Genomic DNA, 19,359 nt, shown 5'->3' on the forward strand with positions numbered 1-19,359 from the left:
ATGGATGATGTATGTAGTGGGTGATCAGTGGGATGGATGATGTATGTAGTGGGTGATCAGTGGGATGGAGAGAGGGAGAGAGGGAGAGAGAGAGAAAGAAGGCGAGAGGGAGATATAGGGTGATAGAGAGAGAGAGAATGGGAGAGGAGAGAGAAGGAGGGAGAGAGAAGGAGGGAGAGAGAAGGAGAGGGAGAGAAGGAGAGAAGGAGAAGGAGAGGGAGAGAATGAGAGGGAGAGAAGGAGGGAGAGAGGGAGGGAGAGAGGGAGAGAGAGAGAAGGAGAGATGGGGGAGAGAGTAGGAGAGAGGTAAGGAGAGAGAAGGAGATCAAGGGAGAGAGTGGGAGAGACAGGGAGAGAGAGGGAGAGACAGGGAGAGAGGGTAAGAGAGAGGGAAAGAGAAGGAGAGAGAAGGAGAGTTATGGAGAGATAGTGAGATAGAAGGAGAGAGGGAGAGAGTCAGAGAGAAGGCGAGAGGGAGATATAGGGCGATAGAGAGAGAGAATGAGAGAGATATAGGGAGATATAGAGAGAGAGAATGAGAGAGAAGAGGAGAGGGAGAGAGAAGAGGAGAGGGAGAGAGAAGAGGAGAGGGAGAGAGAAGATAAGAGGAGACGGAGAGAGAAGAGGAGAGGGAGAGGGAAGAGGAGAGAGAAGAGGAGAGGGAGAGAGAAGGAGAGATGTGAGAGATAGAGAGAGAAGGTGAGAAACGAGGGAGGGGGAGAGATAGGAGAGAGAGGGAGAGAAGGGGGAGAGAGGAGAGAGGAGAGGGAGAAGCAGAGGGAGAGGAACTTCGAGGCTCCACATAGATCGAGAGCTTAAAAGAACGAAAGAAAGATAGCGGGGCGTCGTTGAGGTAAACCATTCCGAGTCAGATGACAGGATGAGTGGAAAGAGGGACAGAGAGAGAGAGAGAGAGGGAGGGAGTGAGGGAGGCAGTGTGAGAGCTAACTGTCAGACACGTTACAGACCTCTGACAACATGGGCGCTGTGGTGGGCACGTTAACCATGGGGGAGAGGACCAAGGGGGAGAGGAGGCGGCCATCCAGAGGTGAGACACACGGACACACACAGGCGCACCACACACACACACACACACACACACACACACACACACACACACACACACACACACACACAGGATGTGTGGGAAAAAAGGATGCTAGCACTCACATACACACATTTATGAAAACAACACAACCTACACCTATCAACAACACATGCAACCAATACAATGTCATACACACACATAATAATAATAATAATAATAATTATTATTATTATCATAAAGTCACTATTCCATGGAAGCATCAGTTGAATGTGTGTATGAGAGAGAGAGGTAACACCTGAGGTAATGTGTGGATGAGAGAGAGGTAACACCTGAGGTAATGTGTGGGAGAGAGAGAGAGAGAGGTAACACCTGAGGCAATGTGTGGGTGAGCGAGAGGTAATAACTGAGATAATGTGTGTGTGAGCAAGAGGTAACACCTGAGGTAATGTGTGTGAGAGAGAGAGAGAGAGGTAACACCTGAGGTAATGTGTGTGAGAGAGAGGTAACACCTGAGGTAATGTGTGTGAGAGAGAGGTAACACCTGAGGTAATGTGTGTGAGAGAGAGAGAGGTAACACCTGAGGTAATGTGTGTGAGAGAGAGGTAACACCTGAGGTAATGTGTGGGTGAGAGAGAGGTAACACCTGAGGTAATGTGTGTGAGAGAGAGGTAACACCTGAGGTAATGTCTGGGAGAGAGAGGTAACACCTGAGGTAATGTGTGTGAGAGAGAGGTAACACCTGAGGTAATGTGTGTGAGAGAGAGAGAGAGGTAACACCTGAGGTAATGTGTGTGTGAGAGAGAGAGGTAACACCTAAGGTAGTGTGTGTGAGAGAGAGAGCGGTAACACCTGAGGTAATGTATGAGAGAGAGAGGTAACACCTGAGGTAATGTGCGTGAGAGAGAGAGAGGTAACACCTGAGGTAATGTGTGTGTGTGTGAGAGAGAGAGAGAGAGAGAGAGAGAGAGAGGTAACACCTGTGGTAATGTGTGTGTGAGAGAGAGAGGTAACACCTAAGGTAGTGTGTGTGAGAGAGAGAGCGGTAACACCTGAGGTAATGTATGAGAGAGAGAGGTAACACCTGAGGTAATGTGCGTGAGAGAGAGAGAGGTAACACCTGAGGTAATGTGTGTGTGTGAGAGAGAGAGAGAGAGAGAGTTAACACCTGGGGTAATGTGTGTGAGAGAGAGAGAGGTAACACCTGAGGAATGCGTGGGTGAGAGAGAGACTTAACACTTGAAGTAATGTGAGGATGAGAGAGAGAGTTAACACCTGAGGTCATGTGTGAGTGAGAGAGGTAACACCTGGGGTAATGTGTGGGTGAGAGAGAAAACACCTGAGGTAATGTGAGGGTGGGAGAGAGAGGTAACACCTGAGGTAATGTGTGTGTGAGAGAGAGAGAGAGGTAAAACCTGAGGTAATGTGTGGGTGAGAGAGAGAGGTAACACCTGAGGTAATGTGTGTGTGAGAGAGAGAGGTAAAACCTGAGGTAATGTGTGGGTGATAACTCTAGAGAGAAGGGTAGTGTCATCAGGACATAGAGGATATATACATGCTCTAGTGTAAGGTAATGTCTATGTGTTTGCGTGTGTGCGTGTGCGTGTGCGTGTGCGTGTGTGTGTGTGTGTGTGTACATAAGTGTATGTGCAGACATCAGTGGAGGGGAAACACACAAGGTATTTGTCACTCTGCTCACACACTCTCTTCCGTCTTGCCTGTTCCCTTGGAAGCACGGTTGGCATGGCAACACAATATATCAGTTTTGGGAGTCAGTGAGATGATATGAGATTGGTGGTTCCAAAGTTATCCATGCTTATTGCAAATTTGCACAATTTTGCATATTGCTCTTTTGATTATTTTTCCATGGGCTATTTCCATATTGTAATATAAATCACATTAGATAACATATCATGTTTTATATCATGAAATATTGACATAATGAAGACATTAAATATAAATGATTAAATATAGTTTGCATTGCATTAACTGTCTTGTTCCTTCCCTATCTGTCTTATTCCTTCCATATCTGTCTTATTCCTTCCATATCTGTCTCGTTCCTTCCATATCTGTCTTGTTCATTCCATATCTGTCTTGTTCATTCCATATCTGTCTCGTTCCTTCCATATCTGTCTTGTTCCTTCCATATCTGTCTCGTTCCTTCCTTATCTCTCGTTCCTTCCATATCTGTCTCGTTCGTTCCTTATCTCTCGTTCCTTCCATATCTGTCTCGTTCCTTCCTTATCTGTCTTGTTCATTCCTTATCTGTCTCGTTCCTTCCATATCTGTCTCGTTCATTCCATATCTGTCTCGTTCCTTCCTTCTCTCGTTCCTTCCATATCTGTCTCGTTCCTTCCTTATCTCTCGTTCCTTCCATATCTGTCTCGTTCCTTCCTTATCTCTCGTTCCTTCCATATCTGTCTCGTTCGTTCCTTATCTCTCGTTCCTTCCATATCTGTCTCGTTCCTTCCTTATCTGTCTTATTCCTTCCATATCTGTTTTATTCCTTCCATATCTGTCTCGTTCCTTCCATATCTGTCTCGTTCCTTCCTTATCTGTCTCGTTCCTTCCATATCTGTCTCGTTCCTTCCATATCTGTCTCGTTCCTTCCATATCTGTCTCGTTCCTTCCATATCTGTCTCGTTCCTTCCATATCTGTCTCGTTCCTTCCATATCTGTCTCGTTCCTTCCATATCTGTCCCTTTCATTACATATCTGTCTTGTTTCTTACGTACAGTGCATTCAGAAACTATTCAGACCCCTTGACAGCTTTAAGGAAGGAACAAGACAGATAGAGATATAAATGTGATATTTCAGTTGATTTAATTTATGCATTTTCAAACATTTCTACAATCCTGTTTTTGCTTTGTCATTATGGGGTATTGTGTGTAGATTGATGAAGGACAAAAACAAACATTTTGAATATCTGTCTTGTTCCTTACATATCTATCTTGTCATATCAACAATGTATGCTACACTTTTAGAAAAAAAGGTTCCAGGTAGAATCTTTTTTGGTTCCAGGTAAAATTATTTTGGGTTCCATGAAGAACCCTTTGTGGAAAGGGTTCTACCTGGAACCAAAAAGGGTTCTCCTTTAAAAAATGTATTTTATATACAGTATATACAGTTGAAGTCGGAAGTTTGCATACACCTTAGCCAAATTCATTTAAACTCATTTTTTCACAATTCCTGACATTTAATCATTCCTGACATTAATAAAAAATTCCCTGTTTTAGGTCAGTTAGGATCACCACTTTTTTTAAGAATGTGAAATGTCAGAATAATAGTAGAGAGAATGATTTATTTCAACTTTTATTTCTTTCATCACATTCCCAGTGGGTCAGAAGTTTACATACACTCAATTAGTATTTGGTAGCATTGCCTTTACATTGTTTAACTTGGGTCAAAAGTTTCGGCTAGCCTTCCCACAATAAGTTGGGTGAATTTTGGCCCATTCCTCCTGACAGAGCTGGTGTAACTGAATCAGGTTTGTCGGCCTCCTTGTTGCACACACTTTTTCAGTTCTGCCCACAAATCTTCTATAGGATTGAGGTCAGGGCTTTGTGATGGCCACTCCAATACCTTGACTTCGTTGTCCTTAAGCCATTTTGCCACAACTTTGGAAGTATGCTTGGGGTCATTGTCCATTTGGAAGACCCATTTGCGACCAAGCTTTAACTTCCTGACTGATGTCTTGAGATGTTGCTTCAATATATCCACATCATTTTCTTTCCTCGTGATGTCATCTATTTTGTGAAGTGCACCGGTCCCTCCTACAGCAAAGCACCCCTACAACATGATGCTGCCACCCCCATGCTTCGGCTTGCACGCCTCCTCCTTTTCCCTCCAAACATAACGATGGTCATTATGGTCAAACAGTTCTATTTTTGTTTCATCAGACCAGAGGACATTTCTCCAAAAAGTACGATCTTTGTTCCCATGTGCAGTTGCAAACCGTAGTCTGGCTTTTTTATGGCGGTTTTGGAGCAGTGGCTTCTTCCTTGCTGAGCGGCCTTTCAGGTTATGTCGATATAATACTCATTTTAATATGGATATAGATACCTTTGTACCTGTTTCCTCCATCATCTTCACAAGGTCCTTTGCTGTTGTTCTGGGATTGATTTGCACTTTTCGCACCAGAGTACGTTCATCTCTAGGAGACAGAACGCATCTCCTTCCTGAGCGGTATGACAGCTGTGTGGTCCCATGGTGTTTATACTTGCGTACTGTTGATTGCACAGATAAACGTGGGGAACATTGGGAATTTGCTCCCAAGGATGAACCAGACTTGTGGATGTCTTGGCTGATTTCTTTAGATTTTCCCATGATGTCAAGCAAAGAGGCACTGAGTTTGAAGGTAGGCCTTGAAATACATCCACAGGTACATTTACATTTACATTTAAGTCATTTAGCAGACGCTCTTATCCAGAGCGACTTAGGTACACCTCCAATTGACTCAAATGATGTCAATGAGCCTATCAGAAGCTTCTAAAGCCATGAAATCATTTTCTGGAATTTTCCAAGCCGTTTAAAGGCACATTCATCTTAGTGTATGTAAACTTCTGACCCTTTGGAATTGTGATGCATTGAATTATAAGTGAAATAATCTGTCTGTAAACAATTGTTGGAAAAATGACTTGTGTCATGCACAAAGTAGATGTCCTAAGCGACTTGCCAAAACAATAGTTTGTTAATTAACAAGAAATTTGTGGAGTGGTTGAAAACACGTTTTAATGACTCCAACCTAAGTGTATGTGAACTTCTGAATTCAATTGTATATATAGGAACCGAAATGAGTTCTTCAAAGGATTCTCCTATTGGGGCAGCTGAAGAACCCTTTTAGATAACACCTTTTTTCTAAGAGTGTAGGGCTAGTGGTAACGTCAGATTACAGTTATAGTTCCTTGTTAAATATAGTATCCTAGCTTGACCTTATTAGAGCTGTGCTACGGAGGTGTGTTATCCTATCTGGGTCTTTCCATCTCTGATGTTTTCTGATGCATGTTATCTCTGTGACAGTGTGTGTGTGTCTCTTCTCTGTAACAGTCTGACAGGGTCTTAGTGACATGGGGCTGATGACAGCCAGCTCCGACAGAAGCTTTTGATGGCTTTTTCTCTCTGGTGAATGTGTCATTCCTTCTCCTCCGCCCCCATCCTTCCATCCCTTTACTCGGGCTCCCTGCAGCAATGTTGTCTTACTCTTCTTGCTTCCTGCCACTCTCCCTCTCTCTCTCTTGCTCATTTTTTCTGTTCCTTCCTGTCTTTTCCTGCCTTCCTGTCTCCCAAACCCTTTCTCGTCTTCCTTTCTCTGTCATATCTCTCTCCGTATCTCTCTCTCCACATCTCCCTCTGTCTCTCTCTCTCTCTCCCGCTCTCTCTCTCCCCCTCTCCATATCTCCCGCTCTCTCTCCATTTCTCACTCTGTCTCCCTCTCTCTTTCTCTCTCTCTCCCGCTCCCGCTCTCTCTCTCCATATCTCCCTCTGTCTCTCTCTCTGTCTCTCTCTTTCTGTCATCCTCTCCTTCTTGTCCCCAATTCCACTCCTCCCTCTCTGTTTTTGCTCCCCCCTCCTCCTCATTCCCACATTTCTTTCTGGTTTTATCACTTCTTCGTTCTTTTCTCCCACACACTCTGATTCATGATCTACATCTTTCTCCTCACTCTCAACCCAACCCTTGCACATCCCTGGTTTTGCTCTCATCCTCCTTTCCTTCCCTCCCTCCCATCCTCTCTAACATTCCTCCTCTCACCAACGCTCATACAGAGTATTGCAGGTTGTGAGAGTGCCTATTAACCAAGACATCCTGTGACGACAGCCTCAGTTGACTATCTACTACAGTGTTTTTTTTTCATCGTGTGTTGATAGCAGACTCTTCTTGTCCATGTGGATGAGCAGACAAACGGCACTCTAATGCATTTCACACGGACCGTGTCATGACATTAGCGTAATATTTAGTGCGATGGTGTGTGTGGGTCTGCTTTTCTGAGTCATTGAATTTGTGTCGGCCAGTTTCTGCCTCTTTTTAATAATGGATGTGTTTCTTTTGCACTTCCTAAGAATATGTGAGATGTTACTCTGTCTGTCAGTGTTGGACTTCGAGCCCTTCAAAAGGCCAATGATTATGTACATTAGCAGTAACACTGCTTAACATTTCCCAGTGATTATGTACATTAGCAGTAACACTGCTTAACATTTCCCAGTGATTATGTACATTAGCAGTAACACTGCTTAACATTTCCCAGTGATTATGTACATTAGCAGTAACACTGCTTAACATTTCCCAGTGATTATGTACATTAGCAGTAACACTGCTTAACATTTCCCAGTGATTATGTACATTAGCAGTAACACTGCTTAACATTTCCCAGTGATTATGTACATTAGCAGCAACACTACTTAACATTTCCCAGTGATTATGTACATTAGCAGCAACACTACTTAACATTTCCCAGTGATTATGTACATTAGCAGTAACACTGCTTAACATTTCCCAGTGATTATGTACATTAGCAGTAACACTGCTTAACATTTCCCAGTGATTATGTACATTAGCAGCAACACTGCTTAATATTTCCCAGTGATTATGTACATTAGCAGTAACACTGCTTAACATTTCCCAGTGATTATGTACATTAGCAGCAACACTACTTAACATTTCCCAGTGATTATGTACATTAGCAGTAACACTGCTTAACATTTCCCAGTGGTTATGTACATTAGCAGCAACACTACTTAACATTTCCCAGCGATTATGTACATTAGCAGCAACACTGCTTAACATTTCCCAGTGATTATGTACATTAGCAGTAACACTGCTTAACATTTCCCAGTGATTATGTACATTAGCAGCAACACTGCTTAACATTTCCCAGTGATTATGTACATTAGCAGTAACACTGCTTAACATTTCCCAGTGATTATGTACATTAGCAGCAACACTGCGTAACATTTCCCAGTGATTATGTACATTAGCAGTAACACTGCTTAACATTTCCCAGCGATTATGAACATTAGCAGTAACACTTCTTAACATTTCCCAGTGATTATGTACATTAGCAGTAACACTACTTAACATTTCCCAGTGATTATGTACATTAGCAGTAACACTGCTTAACATTTCCCAGTGATTATGTACATTAGCAGTAACACTACTTAACATTTCCCAGTGATTATGTACATTAGCAGCAACACTGCTTAACATTTCCCAGCGATTATGTACATTAGCAGTAACACTACTTAACATTTCCCAGTGATTATGTACATTAGCAGTAACACTGCTTAACATTTGCCAGTGGTTATGTACATTAGCAGCAACACTACTTAACATCTCCCAGCGATTATGTACATTAGCAGCAACACTGCTTAACATTTCCCAGTGATTATGTACATTAGCAGTAACACTGCTTAACATTTCCCAGTGATTATGTACATTAGCAGTAACACTGCTTAACATTTCCCAGTGATTATGTACATTAGCAGCAACACTGCGTAACATTTCCCAGTGATTATGTACATTAGCAGTAACACTGCTTAACATTTCCCAGTGATTATGTACATTAGCAGTAACACTGCTTAACATTTCCCAGTGATTATGTACATTAGCAGCAACACTGCTTAACATTTCCCAGTGATTATGTACATTAGCAGCAACACTGCTTAACATTTCCCAGCGATTATGTACATTAGCAGTAACACTGCTTAACATTTCCCAGTGATTATGTACATTAGCAGCAACACTGCTTAATATTTCCCAGTGATTATGTACATTAGCAGTAACACTGCTTAACATTTCCCAGTGATTATGTACATTAGCAGCAACACTGCTTAACATTTCCCAGTGATTATGTACATTAGCAGTAACACTGCTTAACATTTCCCAGTGGTTATGTACATTAGCAGCAACACTACTTAACATTTCCCAGCGATTATGTACATTAGCAGCAACACTGCTTAACATTTCCCAGTGATTATGTACATTAGCAGTAACACTGCTTAACATTTCCCAGTGATTATGTACATTAGCAGCAACACTGCTTAACATTTCCCAGTGATTATGTACATTAGCAGTAACACTGCTTAACATTTCCCAGTGATTATGTACATTAGCAGCAACACTGCGTAACATTTCCCAGTGATTATGTACATTAGCAGTAACACTGCTTAACATTTCCCAGTGATTATGTACATTAGCAGTAACACTGCTTAACATTTCCCAGTGATTATGTACATTAGCAGTAACACTGCTTAACATTTCCCAGTGATTATGTACATTAGCAGTAACACTGCTTAACATTTCCCAGTGATTATGTACATTAGCAGTAACACTGCTTAACATTTCCCAGTGATTATTTACATTAGCAGCAACACTGCTTAACATTTCCCAGCGATTATGTACATTAGCAGTAACACTGCTTAACATTTCCCAGCGATTATGTACATTAGCAGCAACACTGCTTAACATTTCCCAGTGATTATGTACATTAGCAGTAACACTGCTTAACATTTCCCAGTGATTATGTACATTAGCAGCAACACTGCTTAACATTTCCCAGTGATTATGTACATTAGCAGTAACACTGCTTAACATTTCCCAGTGATTATGTACATTAGCAGCAACACTGCGTAACATTTCCCAGTGATTATGTACATTAGCAGTAACACTGCTTAACATTTCCCAGTGATTATGTACATTAGCAGTAACACTGCTTAACATTTCCCAGTGATTATGTACATTAGCAGCAACACTGCTTAACATTTCCCAGTGATTATGTACATTAGCAGCAACACTGCTTAACATTTCCCAGCGATTATGTACATTAGCAGTAACACTGCTTAACATTTCCCAGCGATTATGTACATTAGCAGCAACACTGCTTAACATTTCCCAGCGATTATGTACATTAGCAGTAACACTACTTAACATTTCCCAGTGATTATGTACATTAGCAGTAACACTGCTTAACATTTCCCAGTGATTATGTACATTAGCAGTAACACTGCTTAACATTTCCCAGCGATTATGTACATTAGCAGTAACACTGCTTAACATTTCCCAGTGATTATGTACATTAGCAGTAACACTACTTAACATTTCCCAGTGATTATGTACATTAGCAGTAACACTACTTAACATTTCCCAGTGATTAGGTACATTAGCAGTAACACTGCTTAACATTTCCCAGTGATTATGTACATTAGCAGTAACACTTCTTAACATTTCCCAGTGATTATGTACATTAGCAGTAACACTACTTAACATTTCCCAGTGATTATGTACATTAGCAGCAACACTGCTTAACATTTCCCAGCGATTATGTACATTAGCAGTAACACTTCTTAACATTTCCCAGTGATTATGTACATTAGCAGTAACACTACTTAACATTTCCCAGTGATTATGTACATTAGCAGCAACACTGCTTAACATTTCCCAGCGATTATGTACATTAGCAGTAACACTGCTTAACATTTCCCAGCGATTATGTACATTAGCAGTAACACTTCTTAACATTTCCCAGCGATTATGTACATTAGCAGTAACACTACTTAACATTTCCCAGTGATTATGTACATTAGCAGTAACACTGCTTAACATTTCCCAGTGATTATGTACATTAGCAGTAACACTGCTTAACATTTCCCAGCGATTTTGTACATTAGCGGTAACACTGCTTAACATTTCCCAGCGATTATGTACATTAGCAGTAACACTTCTTAACATTTCCCAGTGATTATGTACATTAGCAGTAACACTACTTAACATTTCCCAGTGATTATGTACATTAGCAGTAACACTACTTAACATTTCCCAGTGATTAGGTACATTAGCAGTAACACTGCTTAACATTTCCCAGTGATTATGTACATTAGCAGTAACACTTCTTAACATTTCCCAGTGATTATGTACATTAGCAGTAACACTACTTAACATTTCCCAGTGATTATGTACATTAGCAGCAACACTGCTTAACATTTCCCAGCGATTATGTACATTAGCAGTAACACTGCTTAACATTTCCCAGCGATTATGTACATTAGCAGTAACACTTCTTAACATTTCCCAGCGATTATGTACATTAGCAGTAACACTACTTAACATTTCCCAGCGATGATGTACATTAGCAGTAACACTGCTTAACATTTCCCAGCGATTATGTACATTAGCAGTAACACTGCTTAACATTTCCCAGCGATTATGTACATTAGCAGTAACACTTCTTAACATTTCCCAGTGATTATGTACATTAGCAGTAACACTACTTAACATTTCCCAGTGATTATGTACATTAGCAGTAACACTGCTTAACATTTCCCAGTGATTATGTACATTAGCAGTAATACTGCATAACATTTCCCAGTGATTATGTACATTAGCAGTAACACTACTTAACATTTCCCAGTGATTATGTACATTAGCAGTAACACTGCTTAACATTTCCCAGTGATTATGTACATTAGCAGTAACACTACTTAACATTTCCCAGTGATTATGTACATTAGCAGTAACACTGCTTAACATTTCCCAGTGATTATGTACATTAGCAGTAACACTACTTAACATTTCCCAGTGATTATGTACATTAGCAGTAACACTGCTTAACATTTCCCAGCGATTATGTACATTAGCAGTAACACTGCTTAACATTTCCCAGTGATTATGTACATTAGCAGTAACACCGCTTAACATTTCCCAGTGATTTATTGGTGTGAGTGAAGGGTGACCCGAAGGCATGCAAAGTGAAGGTTTAGTTACAGTATGTCAATTTGTGTCACCCTGTCCTGACGTCGCAAAGTTGCTTTAGTCAAATGGAATTTAGAATGCAGTATCTTATCTCCACTGGCTGTGAGTGGGTGGAATGCTGTGTAAATCTATTGGTGTGTGTGTAATAGTGTGTAATATGGGTGTGTGTGATCCATATACCTGCTCAGTGTTGTGATGTCAGAATAGTGGTTCTGCTTCATAGAGAGCGTTCCTCACTGATAAGTGGCCAATGAGAGGCAGCTGGTCGCTGGGGGACGAAACAGATTTGGCTAACTCAGATTATGCAAACGAGAGTCTCATATGGAAGGATTGCAGGGATCAGTTTGAGTAGAACGAGAGAGAGAGGGAAGAGAACAGGAGAGGGAGAGGTGGGAGAGGGAGGGGAGAGGGGGATGGGGGGAGAGGGGGAAAGGGATAGAGTGAAGAGAACAGGAGAGGGAGAGGGGGAGAGGGAGGGGGAGATGGGGATGGGGGAGAGGGGGAAAGGGATAGAGGGAAGAGAACAGGAGAGGGTGGGGGGGAGAGGGAGGGGCAGAGGGGGAAAGGGATAGAGGGAAGAGAACAGGAGAGGGTGGGGGGAGAGGGAGGGGCAGAGGGGGAAAGGGATAGAGGGAAGAGAACAGAAGAGGGAGAGGGGGAGAGGGAGGGGCAGAGGGGGAAAGGGATAGAGGGAAGAGAACAGGAGAGGGTGGGGGGAGAGGGAGGGGCAGAGGGGGAAAGGGATAGAGGGAAGAGAACAGGAGAGGGAGAGGTGGGGGGGAAAGGGATAGAGGGAAGAGAACAGGAGAGGGAGAGGTGGGAGAGGGAGGGGAAGAGGGGGAAAGGGATAGAGGGAAGAGAACAGGAGAGGGTGGGGGGAGGGGGAGAGGTGGATGGGGGAGAGGGGGAAAGGGATAGAGGGAAGAGAACAGGAGAGGGTCGGGGGAGAGGGGGATGGGGGAAAGGGATAGAGGGAAGAGAACAGGAGAGGGAGAGGTGGGAGAGGGAGGGGAAGAGGGGGGAAGAGGGGGAAAGGGATAGAGGGAAGAGAACAGGAGAGGGTGGGGGAGAGGGAGGGGAGAAGGGGATGGGGGAGAGGGGGAAAGGGATAGAGGGAAGAGAACAGGAGAGGGAGAGGGGGGAGAGGGAGGGGCAGAGGGGGAAAGGGATAGAGGGGGAAAGGGATAGAGGGAAGAGAACAGGAGAGGGAGAGGTGGGAGAGGGAGGGGAAGAGGGGGAAAGGGATAGAGGGAAGAGAACAGGAGAGGGTGGGGGAGAGGGAGGGGGAGAGGTGGGAAAGGGATAGAAGGAAGAGAACAGGAGAGGGTGGGGGAGAGGGAGGGGAGAGGGGATGGGGGAGAGGGGGGAAGGGATAGAGGGAAGAGAACAGGAGAGGGTGGGGGAGAGGGGGATTGGGGAGAGGGGGAAAGGGGTAGAGGGGGAAAGGGTTAGAGGGAAGAGAACAGGAGAGGGAGAGGTGGGAGAGGGGGATGGGGAAGAGGGGGAAAGGGATAGAGGGAAGAGAACAGGAGAGGGTGGGGGGATGGGGAGAGGGGGATGGGGGAGAGGTGGGAAAGGGATAGAGGGAAGAGAACAGGAGAGGGTGGGGGAGAGGGGGATTGGGGAGAGGGGGAAAGGGATAGAGGGAAGAGAACAGGAGAGGGTGGGGGAGAGGGGGATTGGGGAGAGGGGGAAAGGGGTAGAGGGGGAAAGGGTTAGAGGGAAGAGAACAGGAGAGGGAGAGGTGGGAGAGGGGGATGGGGAAGAGGGGGAAAGGGATAGAGGGAAGAGAACAGGAGAGGGTGGGGGACGGGGAGAGGGGGATGGGGGAGAGGTGGGAAAGGGATAGAGGGAAGAGAACAGGAGAGGGTGGGGGAGAGGGGGATTGGGGAGAGGGGGAAAGGGATAGAGGGGGAAAGGGTTAGAGGGAAGAGAACAGGAGAGGGAGAGGTGGGAGAGGGGGATGGGGAAGAGGGGGAAAGGGATAGAGGGAAGAGAACAGGAGAGGGTGGGGGAGGGGGAGAGGGGATGGGGGAGAGGTGGGAAAGGGATAGAGGGAAGAGAACAGGAGAGGGTGGGGGAGAGGGAGGGGAGAGGGGGAAAGGGATAGAGGGGGAAAGGGATAGAGGGAAGAGAACAGGAGAGGGTGGGGGGAGGGACAGAGGGAAGAGAACAGGAGAGGGAGAGGTGGGAGAGGGAGGGGGATGGGGGGAGAGGGGGAAAGGGATAGAGGGAAGAGGGAGAGAGGTGAGAAAGGGAGAGAGGGAAGAGAGAGGAAAAGGGATTGAAAAATAGAGAAAGAGTCTGGATTATATACTCAATAATAAAATGGTGATATGACTCCAGGAGTGTTTGCTTTCTCATGGTCAGTGAGGTTCTGGAAACAACACCATAAGGACAATATAAGAGAATACAAGATGTTGACAGAGGGGAAAAGGAACGTCACAATGTCCAAAACTGTCTGTCTCCCTCTACTGGTAGATTGTGATTACTACAAGTAGATATGACTAGATTCGTAGTGGCATGTATTTTATTGATAATAATAATAACTATTGGTTGGTCTACATGAGGGACAATGACTTGTGTCATTGTTGGGTATTGTTGAACGGATATAACGACAGTTTAATAAAGTTACTTTCAGGCAAGTTAAGCACAGCTACATTATGCTGTACAGTGAAAAATGCCCTCATTCACACACACACACACACACACACACACACACACACACACACACACACACACACACACAGCCGTGTGTGTTGATGAATGAGTGAGAGTCACTTGCATAAAGCGAAGGACAGGGGGAGAGAAAGAGGAGAGAGGCAGGTAGAATGACAGAGGAGTACAGGGGGTAAAGAAAGAGACAAAAATCAACAGAGAGAGAGAGAGAAATAAAGATAGATGTATAATGAGGAGGGAGAAGATGAGTGGAGCAGTCTCCATTCTATAACTATTATAGTACTTATCTGTGTGGGTTAAACTACTGCACCTTCTGGGGTTTATCCACGTTGAGGCTGAGTAGTTACCACCGGGGGTTATCCACATTGATGGTGAGTAGTTACCACTGGGGGTTATCCACGTTGAGAGTGAGTAGTTACCACTGGGGGTTATCCACGTTGAGGGTGAGTAGTTACCACTGGGGGTTATCTACATTGAGGCTGAGTAGTTACCACTTGGGGTTATCCACGTTGAGGGTGAGTAGTTACCAGGGGGGTTATCCACGTTGATGGTGAGGAGTTACCACTGGGGGTTATCCACATTGAGGCTGAGTAGTTACCACTTGGGGTTATCCACGTTGAGGGTGAGTAGTTGCCACCGGGGGTTATCCACGTTGAGGGTGAGTAGTTACCAGGGGGGTTATCCACATTGAGGCTGAGTAGTTACCACTTGGGGTTATCCACGTTGAGGGTGAGTAGTTACCACTGGGGGTTATCCACGTTGAGGCTGAGTAGTTACCAGGGGGGTTATCCACGTTGAGGCTGAGTAGTTACCACTTGGGGTTATCCACGTTGAGGGTGAGTAGTTACCACTGGGGGTTGTCCCCGTTGAGGGTGAGTAGTTACCACTTGGGGTTATCCACGTTGAGGGTGAGTAGTTACCACTGGGGGTTATCCACATTGAGGCTGAGTAGTTACCACTGGGGGTATATCCACGTTGAGCCTGAGTAGTTACCATTAGGGTATATCCACGTTGAGCCTGAGTAGTTACCAATAGGGTATATCCACGTTGAGCCTGAGTAGTTACCACTTGGGGTTATCCACATTGAGGCTGAGTAGTTACCACTGGGGGTTATCCACGTTGAGGCTGAGTAGTTACCAGGGGGGTTATCCACGTTGAGGCTGAGTAGTTACCACTTGGGGTTATCCACGTTGAGGGTGAGTAGTTACCACTGGGGGTTGTCCACGTTGAGGGTGAGTAGTTACCACTGGGGGTTATCCACGTTGAGCCTGAGTAGTTACCACTGGGGGTTATCCACGTTGAGGGTGAGTAGTTACCACTTGGGGTTATTCACGTTGAGGGTGAGTAGTTACCACTGGGGGTTATCCACATTGAGGATGAGAAGTTACCACTTGGGGTTATCCACGTTGAGGGTGAGTAGTTACCACTGGGGGTTATCCACATTGAGGCTGAGTAGTTACCAGGGGGGTTATCCACGTTGAGGCTGAGTAGTTACCACTGGGGGTTATCCACGTTGAGGCTGAGTAGTTACCAGGGGGGTTATCCACGTTGAGGCTGAGTAGTTACCACTTGGGGTTATCCACGTTGAGGGTGAGTAGTTACCACTGGGGGTTGTCCACGTTGAGGGTGAGTAGTTACCACTGGGGGTTATCCACGTTGAGCCTGAGTAGTTACCACTGGGGGTTATCCACGTTGAGGGTGAGTAGTTACCACTTGGGGTTATTCACGTTGAGGGTGAGTAGTTACCACTGGGGGTTATCCACGTTGAGGGTGAGTAGTTACCACTGGGGGTTATCCACGTTGAGGCTGAGTAGTTACCACTGGGGGTTATCCACGTTGAGCCTGAGTAGTTACCACTGGGGGTTATCCACGTTGAGGGTGAGTAGTTACCACTTGGGGTTATCCACGTTGAGGGTGAGTAGTTACCACTGGGGGTATATCCACGTTGAGGCTGAGTAGTTACCACTGGGGGTTATCCACGTTGAGCCTGAGTAGTTACCACTGGGGGTTATCCACGTTGAGGGTGAGTAGTTACCACTTGGGGTTATCCACGTTGAGGGTGAGTAGTTACCACTGGGGGTATATCCACGTTGAGCCTGAGTAGTTACCATTAGGGTATATCCACGTTGAGCCTGAGTAGTTACCATTAGGGTATATCCACGTTGAGCCTGAGTAGTTACCACTTGGGGTTATCCACATTGAGGCTGAGTAGTTACCATTAGGGTATATCCACGTTGAGCCTGAGTAGTTACCATTAGGGTATATCCACGTTGAGCCTGAGTAGTTACCACTTGGGGTTATCCACATTGAGGCTGAGTAGTTACCACTGGGGGTTATCCACATTGAGGCTGAGTAGTTACCATTAGGGTATATCCACGTTGAGGACGAGTAGTTACCACTTGGGGTTATCCACATTGAGGCTGAGTAGTTACCATTAGGGTATATCCACGTTGAGCCTGAGTAGTTACCACTGGGGGTTATCCACGTTGAGGGTGAGTAGTTACCACTGGGGGTTATCCACGTTGAGCCTGAGTAGTTACCACTGGGGGTTATCCACGTTGAGGACGAGTAGTTACCACTTGGGGTTATCCACATTGAGGCTGAGTAGTTACCATTAGGGTATATCCACGTTGAGCCTGAGTAGTTACCACTTGGGGTTATCCACGTTGAGCCTGAGTAGTTACCACTGGGGGTTATCCACGTTGAGGGTGAGTAGTTACCACTGGGGGTTATCCATGTTGAGCCTGAGTAGTTACCACTGGGGGTTATCCACGTTGAGCCTGAGTAGTTACCACTGGGGGTTATCCACGTTGAGGGTGAGTAGTTAACACTGGGGGTTATCCACGTTGAGCCTGAGTAGTTACCACTGGGGGTTATCCACGTTGAGGGTGAGTAGTTAACACTGGGGGTTATCCACGTTGAGCCTGAGTAGTTACCCCTGGGGGTTATCCACGTTGAGGATGAGTAGTTACCACTGGGGGTTATCCACGTTGAGCCTGAGTAGTTACCACTGGGGGTTATCCACGTTGAGGGTGAGTAGTTACCACTGGGGGTTATCCACGTTGAGCCTGAGTAGTTACCACTGGGGGTTATCCACGTTGAGCCTGTGTAGTTACCACTGGGGGTTATCCACGTTGAGGGTGAGTAGTTACCACTGGGGGTTATCCACGTTGAGGGTGAGTAGTTAACACTGGGGGTTATCCACGTTGAGGGTGAGTAGTTAACACTGGGGGTTAGCCAGGATTTTCAACCCAGATAGTGACCTGGCATGTTACCACTGCTGAGCGTAAAGGGTCTCTCCGATTTTCTGCATAGTGAAACTGTTCCATATGAATGAAGATGCCATGAGTATTGAGAGAGAGGAGGGAAAGTGTACGACCATTACCTGTGTGTAAGGCTGGTTTTGTACGAATGTTCATTAGAAAAAAGGGTTCCAAAAGGGTTCTACAACTGTCCCCATAGGAGAACCCTTTTTGGTTCCAGGTAACCTAAAAGGGTTCTACCTGGAACCAAAAGGGGTTCTTCAAAGGGTTCTCCTATGGGGACAGCCTGAAAACCATTTTAGAGTCTAGATAGCACCTTTTTTTTCTAAGAGTGTACAGTATCATTGAACAGTGACTCGGTCAGGTGACTGAGGTGGAGGAACACAGGTATTTCTACAATGACCTCTCACTCTCTCTCTGAGATCCATCTCCTCTCTGTGCTATTATGTCCTCTCTTCTCTCTCCCTCCCTACAGTATTACTCCTTTCTATAGCTGATGAAAATGCAACATTTTGTGTAAATTCCCTCGGATGATATTGATGCTCTGTCTCTCCCTAGATAAAATAGATGATGATTTTGAGTTGAGCATTGTGTGTCATCGGCCAGAAGGGCTGGATAAACTAGAGGCTCAGACCAACTTCAGCAAGCAAGAGCTGCAAGTGCTCTACCGAGGCTTCAAAAACGTATGTAGTCACTCTGTGTGTGTCACTCCATTTCTCCATTACTTCATCAATTAGTGTCCGTCACTCTCTCTATGGCTGATCTCTCTCTTTTCTCCCTATTTTCTCTGTCTTTCTCTGCCTCTCTCTCCATCGTAGGAGTGCCCTAGTGGGGTGGTGAATGAGGACACCTTCAAACAGATATACGCACAGTTCTTTCCCCATGGAGGTAGGGAATGAGTTTGTGTGTGTGTGTACATAACCTTTAAAAGGTGTTGAGTTGTGCAGTGGATTTGTGTTATGGTCACATAAAGGGTAACACATACATTACATGACCAAAAGTATGTGGACACCTGCTCGTCCAACATCTCACTCCAAAACCATGGGCATTAAAATGGAGTTGGTCCCCCCTTTGCTGCTATAACAGCCTCCACTCTTCTGGGAAGGCTTTCCACTAGATGTTGGAACATTGCTCCGGGGACTTGCTTCTATTCAGCCACAAGAGCCTTGGTGAGGTCGGGCACTGATGTTCGGCGTTTAGGTCTGGCTCGCAGTCAGCGTTCCAATTCATCCCAAAGGTGTTAGATGGGGTTGAGGTCAGGGCTCTGTGCAGGCCAGTCAAGTTCTTACACACCGATGTTGACAAATAATTTCTGTATGAACCTCGCTTTGTCCGCGGGGGCGATTGTCATAGTATTCTCTAGCGTTAAGATTTCCCTTAAGTGGAGCTAAGGGGCCTAGCCCAAACCATGAAAAACAGCCCCAGACCATTATTCCTCCTCCACCAAACTTTACCGTTGGCACTTTGCATTGGGGCAGGTAGGGTTCTCCTGGCATCTGCCAAACCCAGATTCATCTGTCGGACTGCCAGTCAGTGAAGCGGGATTCATCAGAGAATGTGTTTCCACTGCTCCTGAGTCCAATGGCGGCGAGCTTTAAAGCACTCCAGCCGACGCTTGGCATTGCTCATGG

General features: G+C 45.1%; 1 protein-coding gene across 2 annotated transcripts in view; it reads left to right on the forward strand.

Moving 5' to 3' along the window:
• Positions 1 to 19,359, forward strand: part of LOC115119363 (Kv channel-interacting protein 1-like) — a 61,348-nt gene that overhangs the window by 34,964 nt on the left and 7,025 nt on the right. The window contains exons 2-4 of one of the 2 annotated variants that reach the window (XM_065018540.1): positions 967 to 1,048; positions 18,287 to 18,411; positions 18,547 to 18,616. In XM_065018540.1, the coding sequence (XP_064874612.1) occupies positions 979 to 1,048; positions 18,287 to 18,411; positions 18,547 to 18,616 (265 nt within the window). In that variant the 5' untranslated portion in view covers positions 967 to 978. The remainder of the gene's footprint in view (positions 1 to 966; positions 1,049 to 18,286; positions 18,412 to 18,546; positions 18,617 to 19,359) is intronic. The other variant, XM_065018541.1, reaches the window with a different exon arrangement.

The sequence above is a fragment of the Oncorhynchus nerka genome, linkage group LG5 (assembly GCF_034236695.1).
Source record: "Oncorhynchus nerka isolate Pitt River linkage group LG5, Oner_Uvic_2.0, whole genome shotgun sequence".
NCBI lineage: Eukaryota > Metazoa > Chordata > Actinopteri > Salmoniformes > Salmonidae > Oncorhynchus > Oncorhynchus nerka.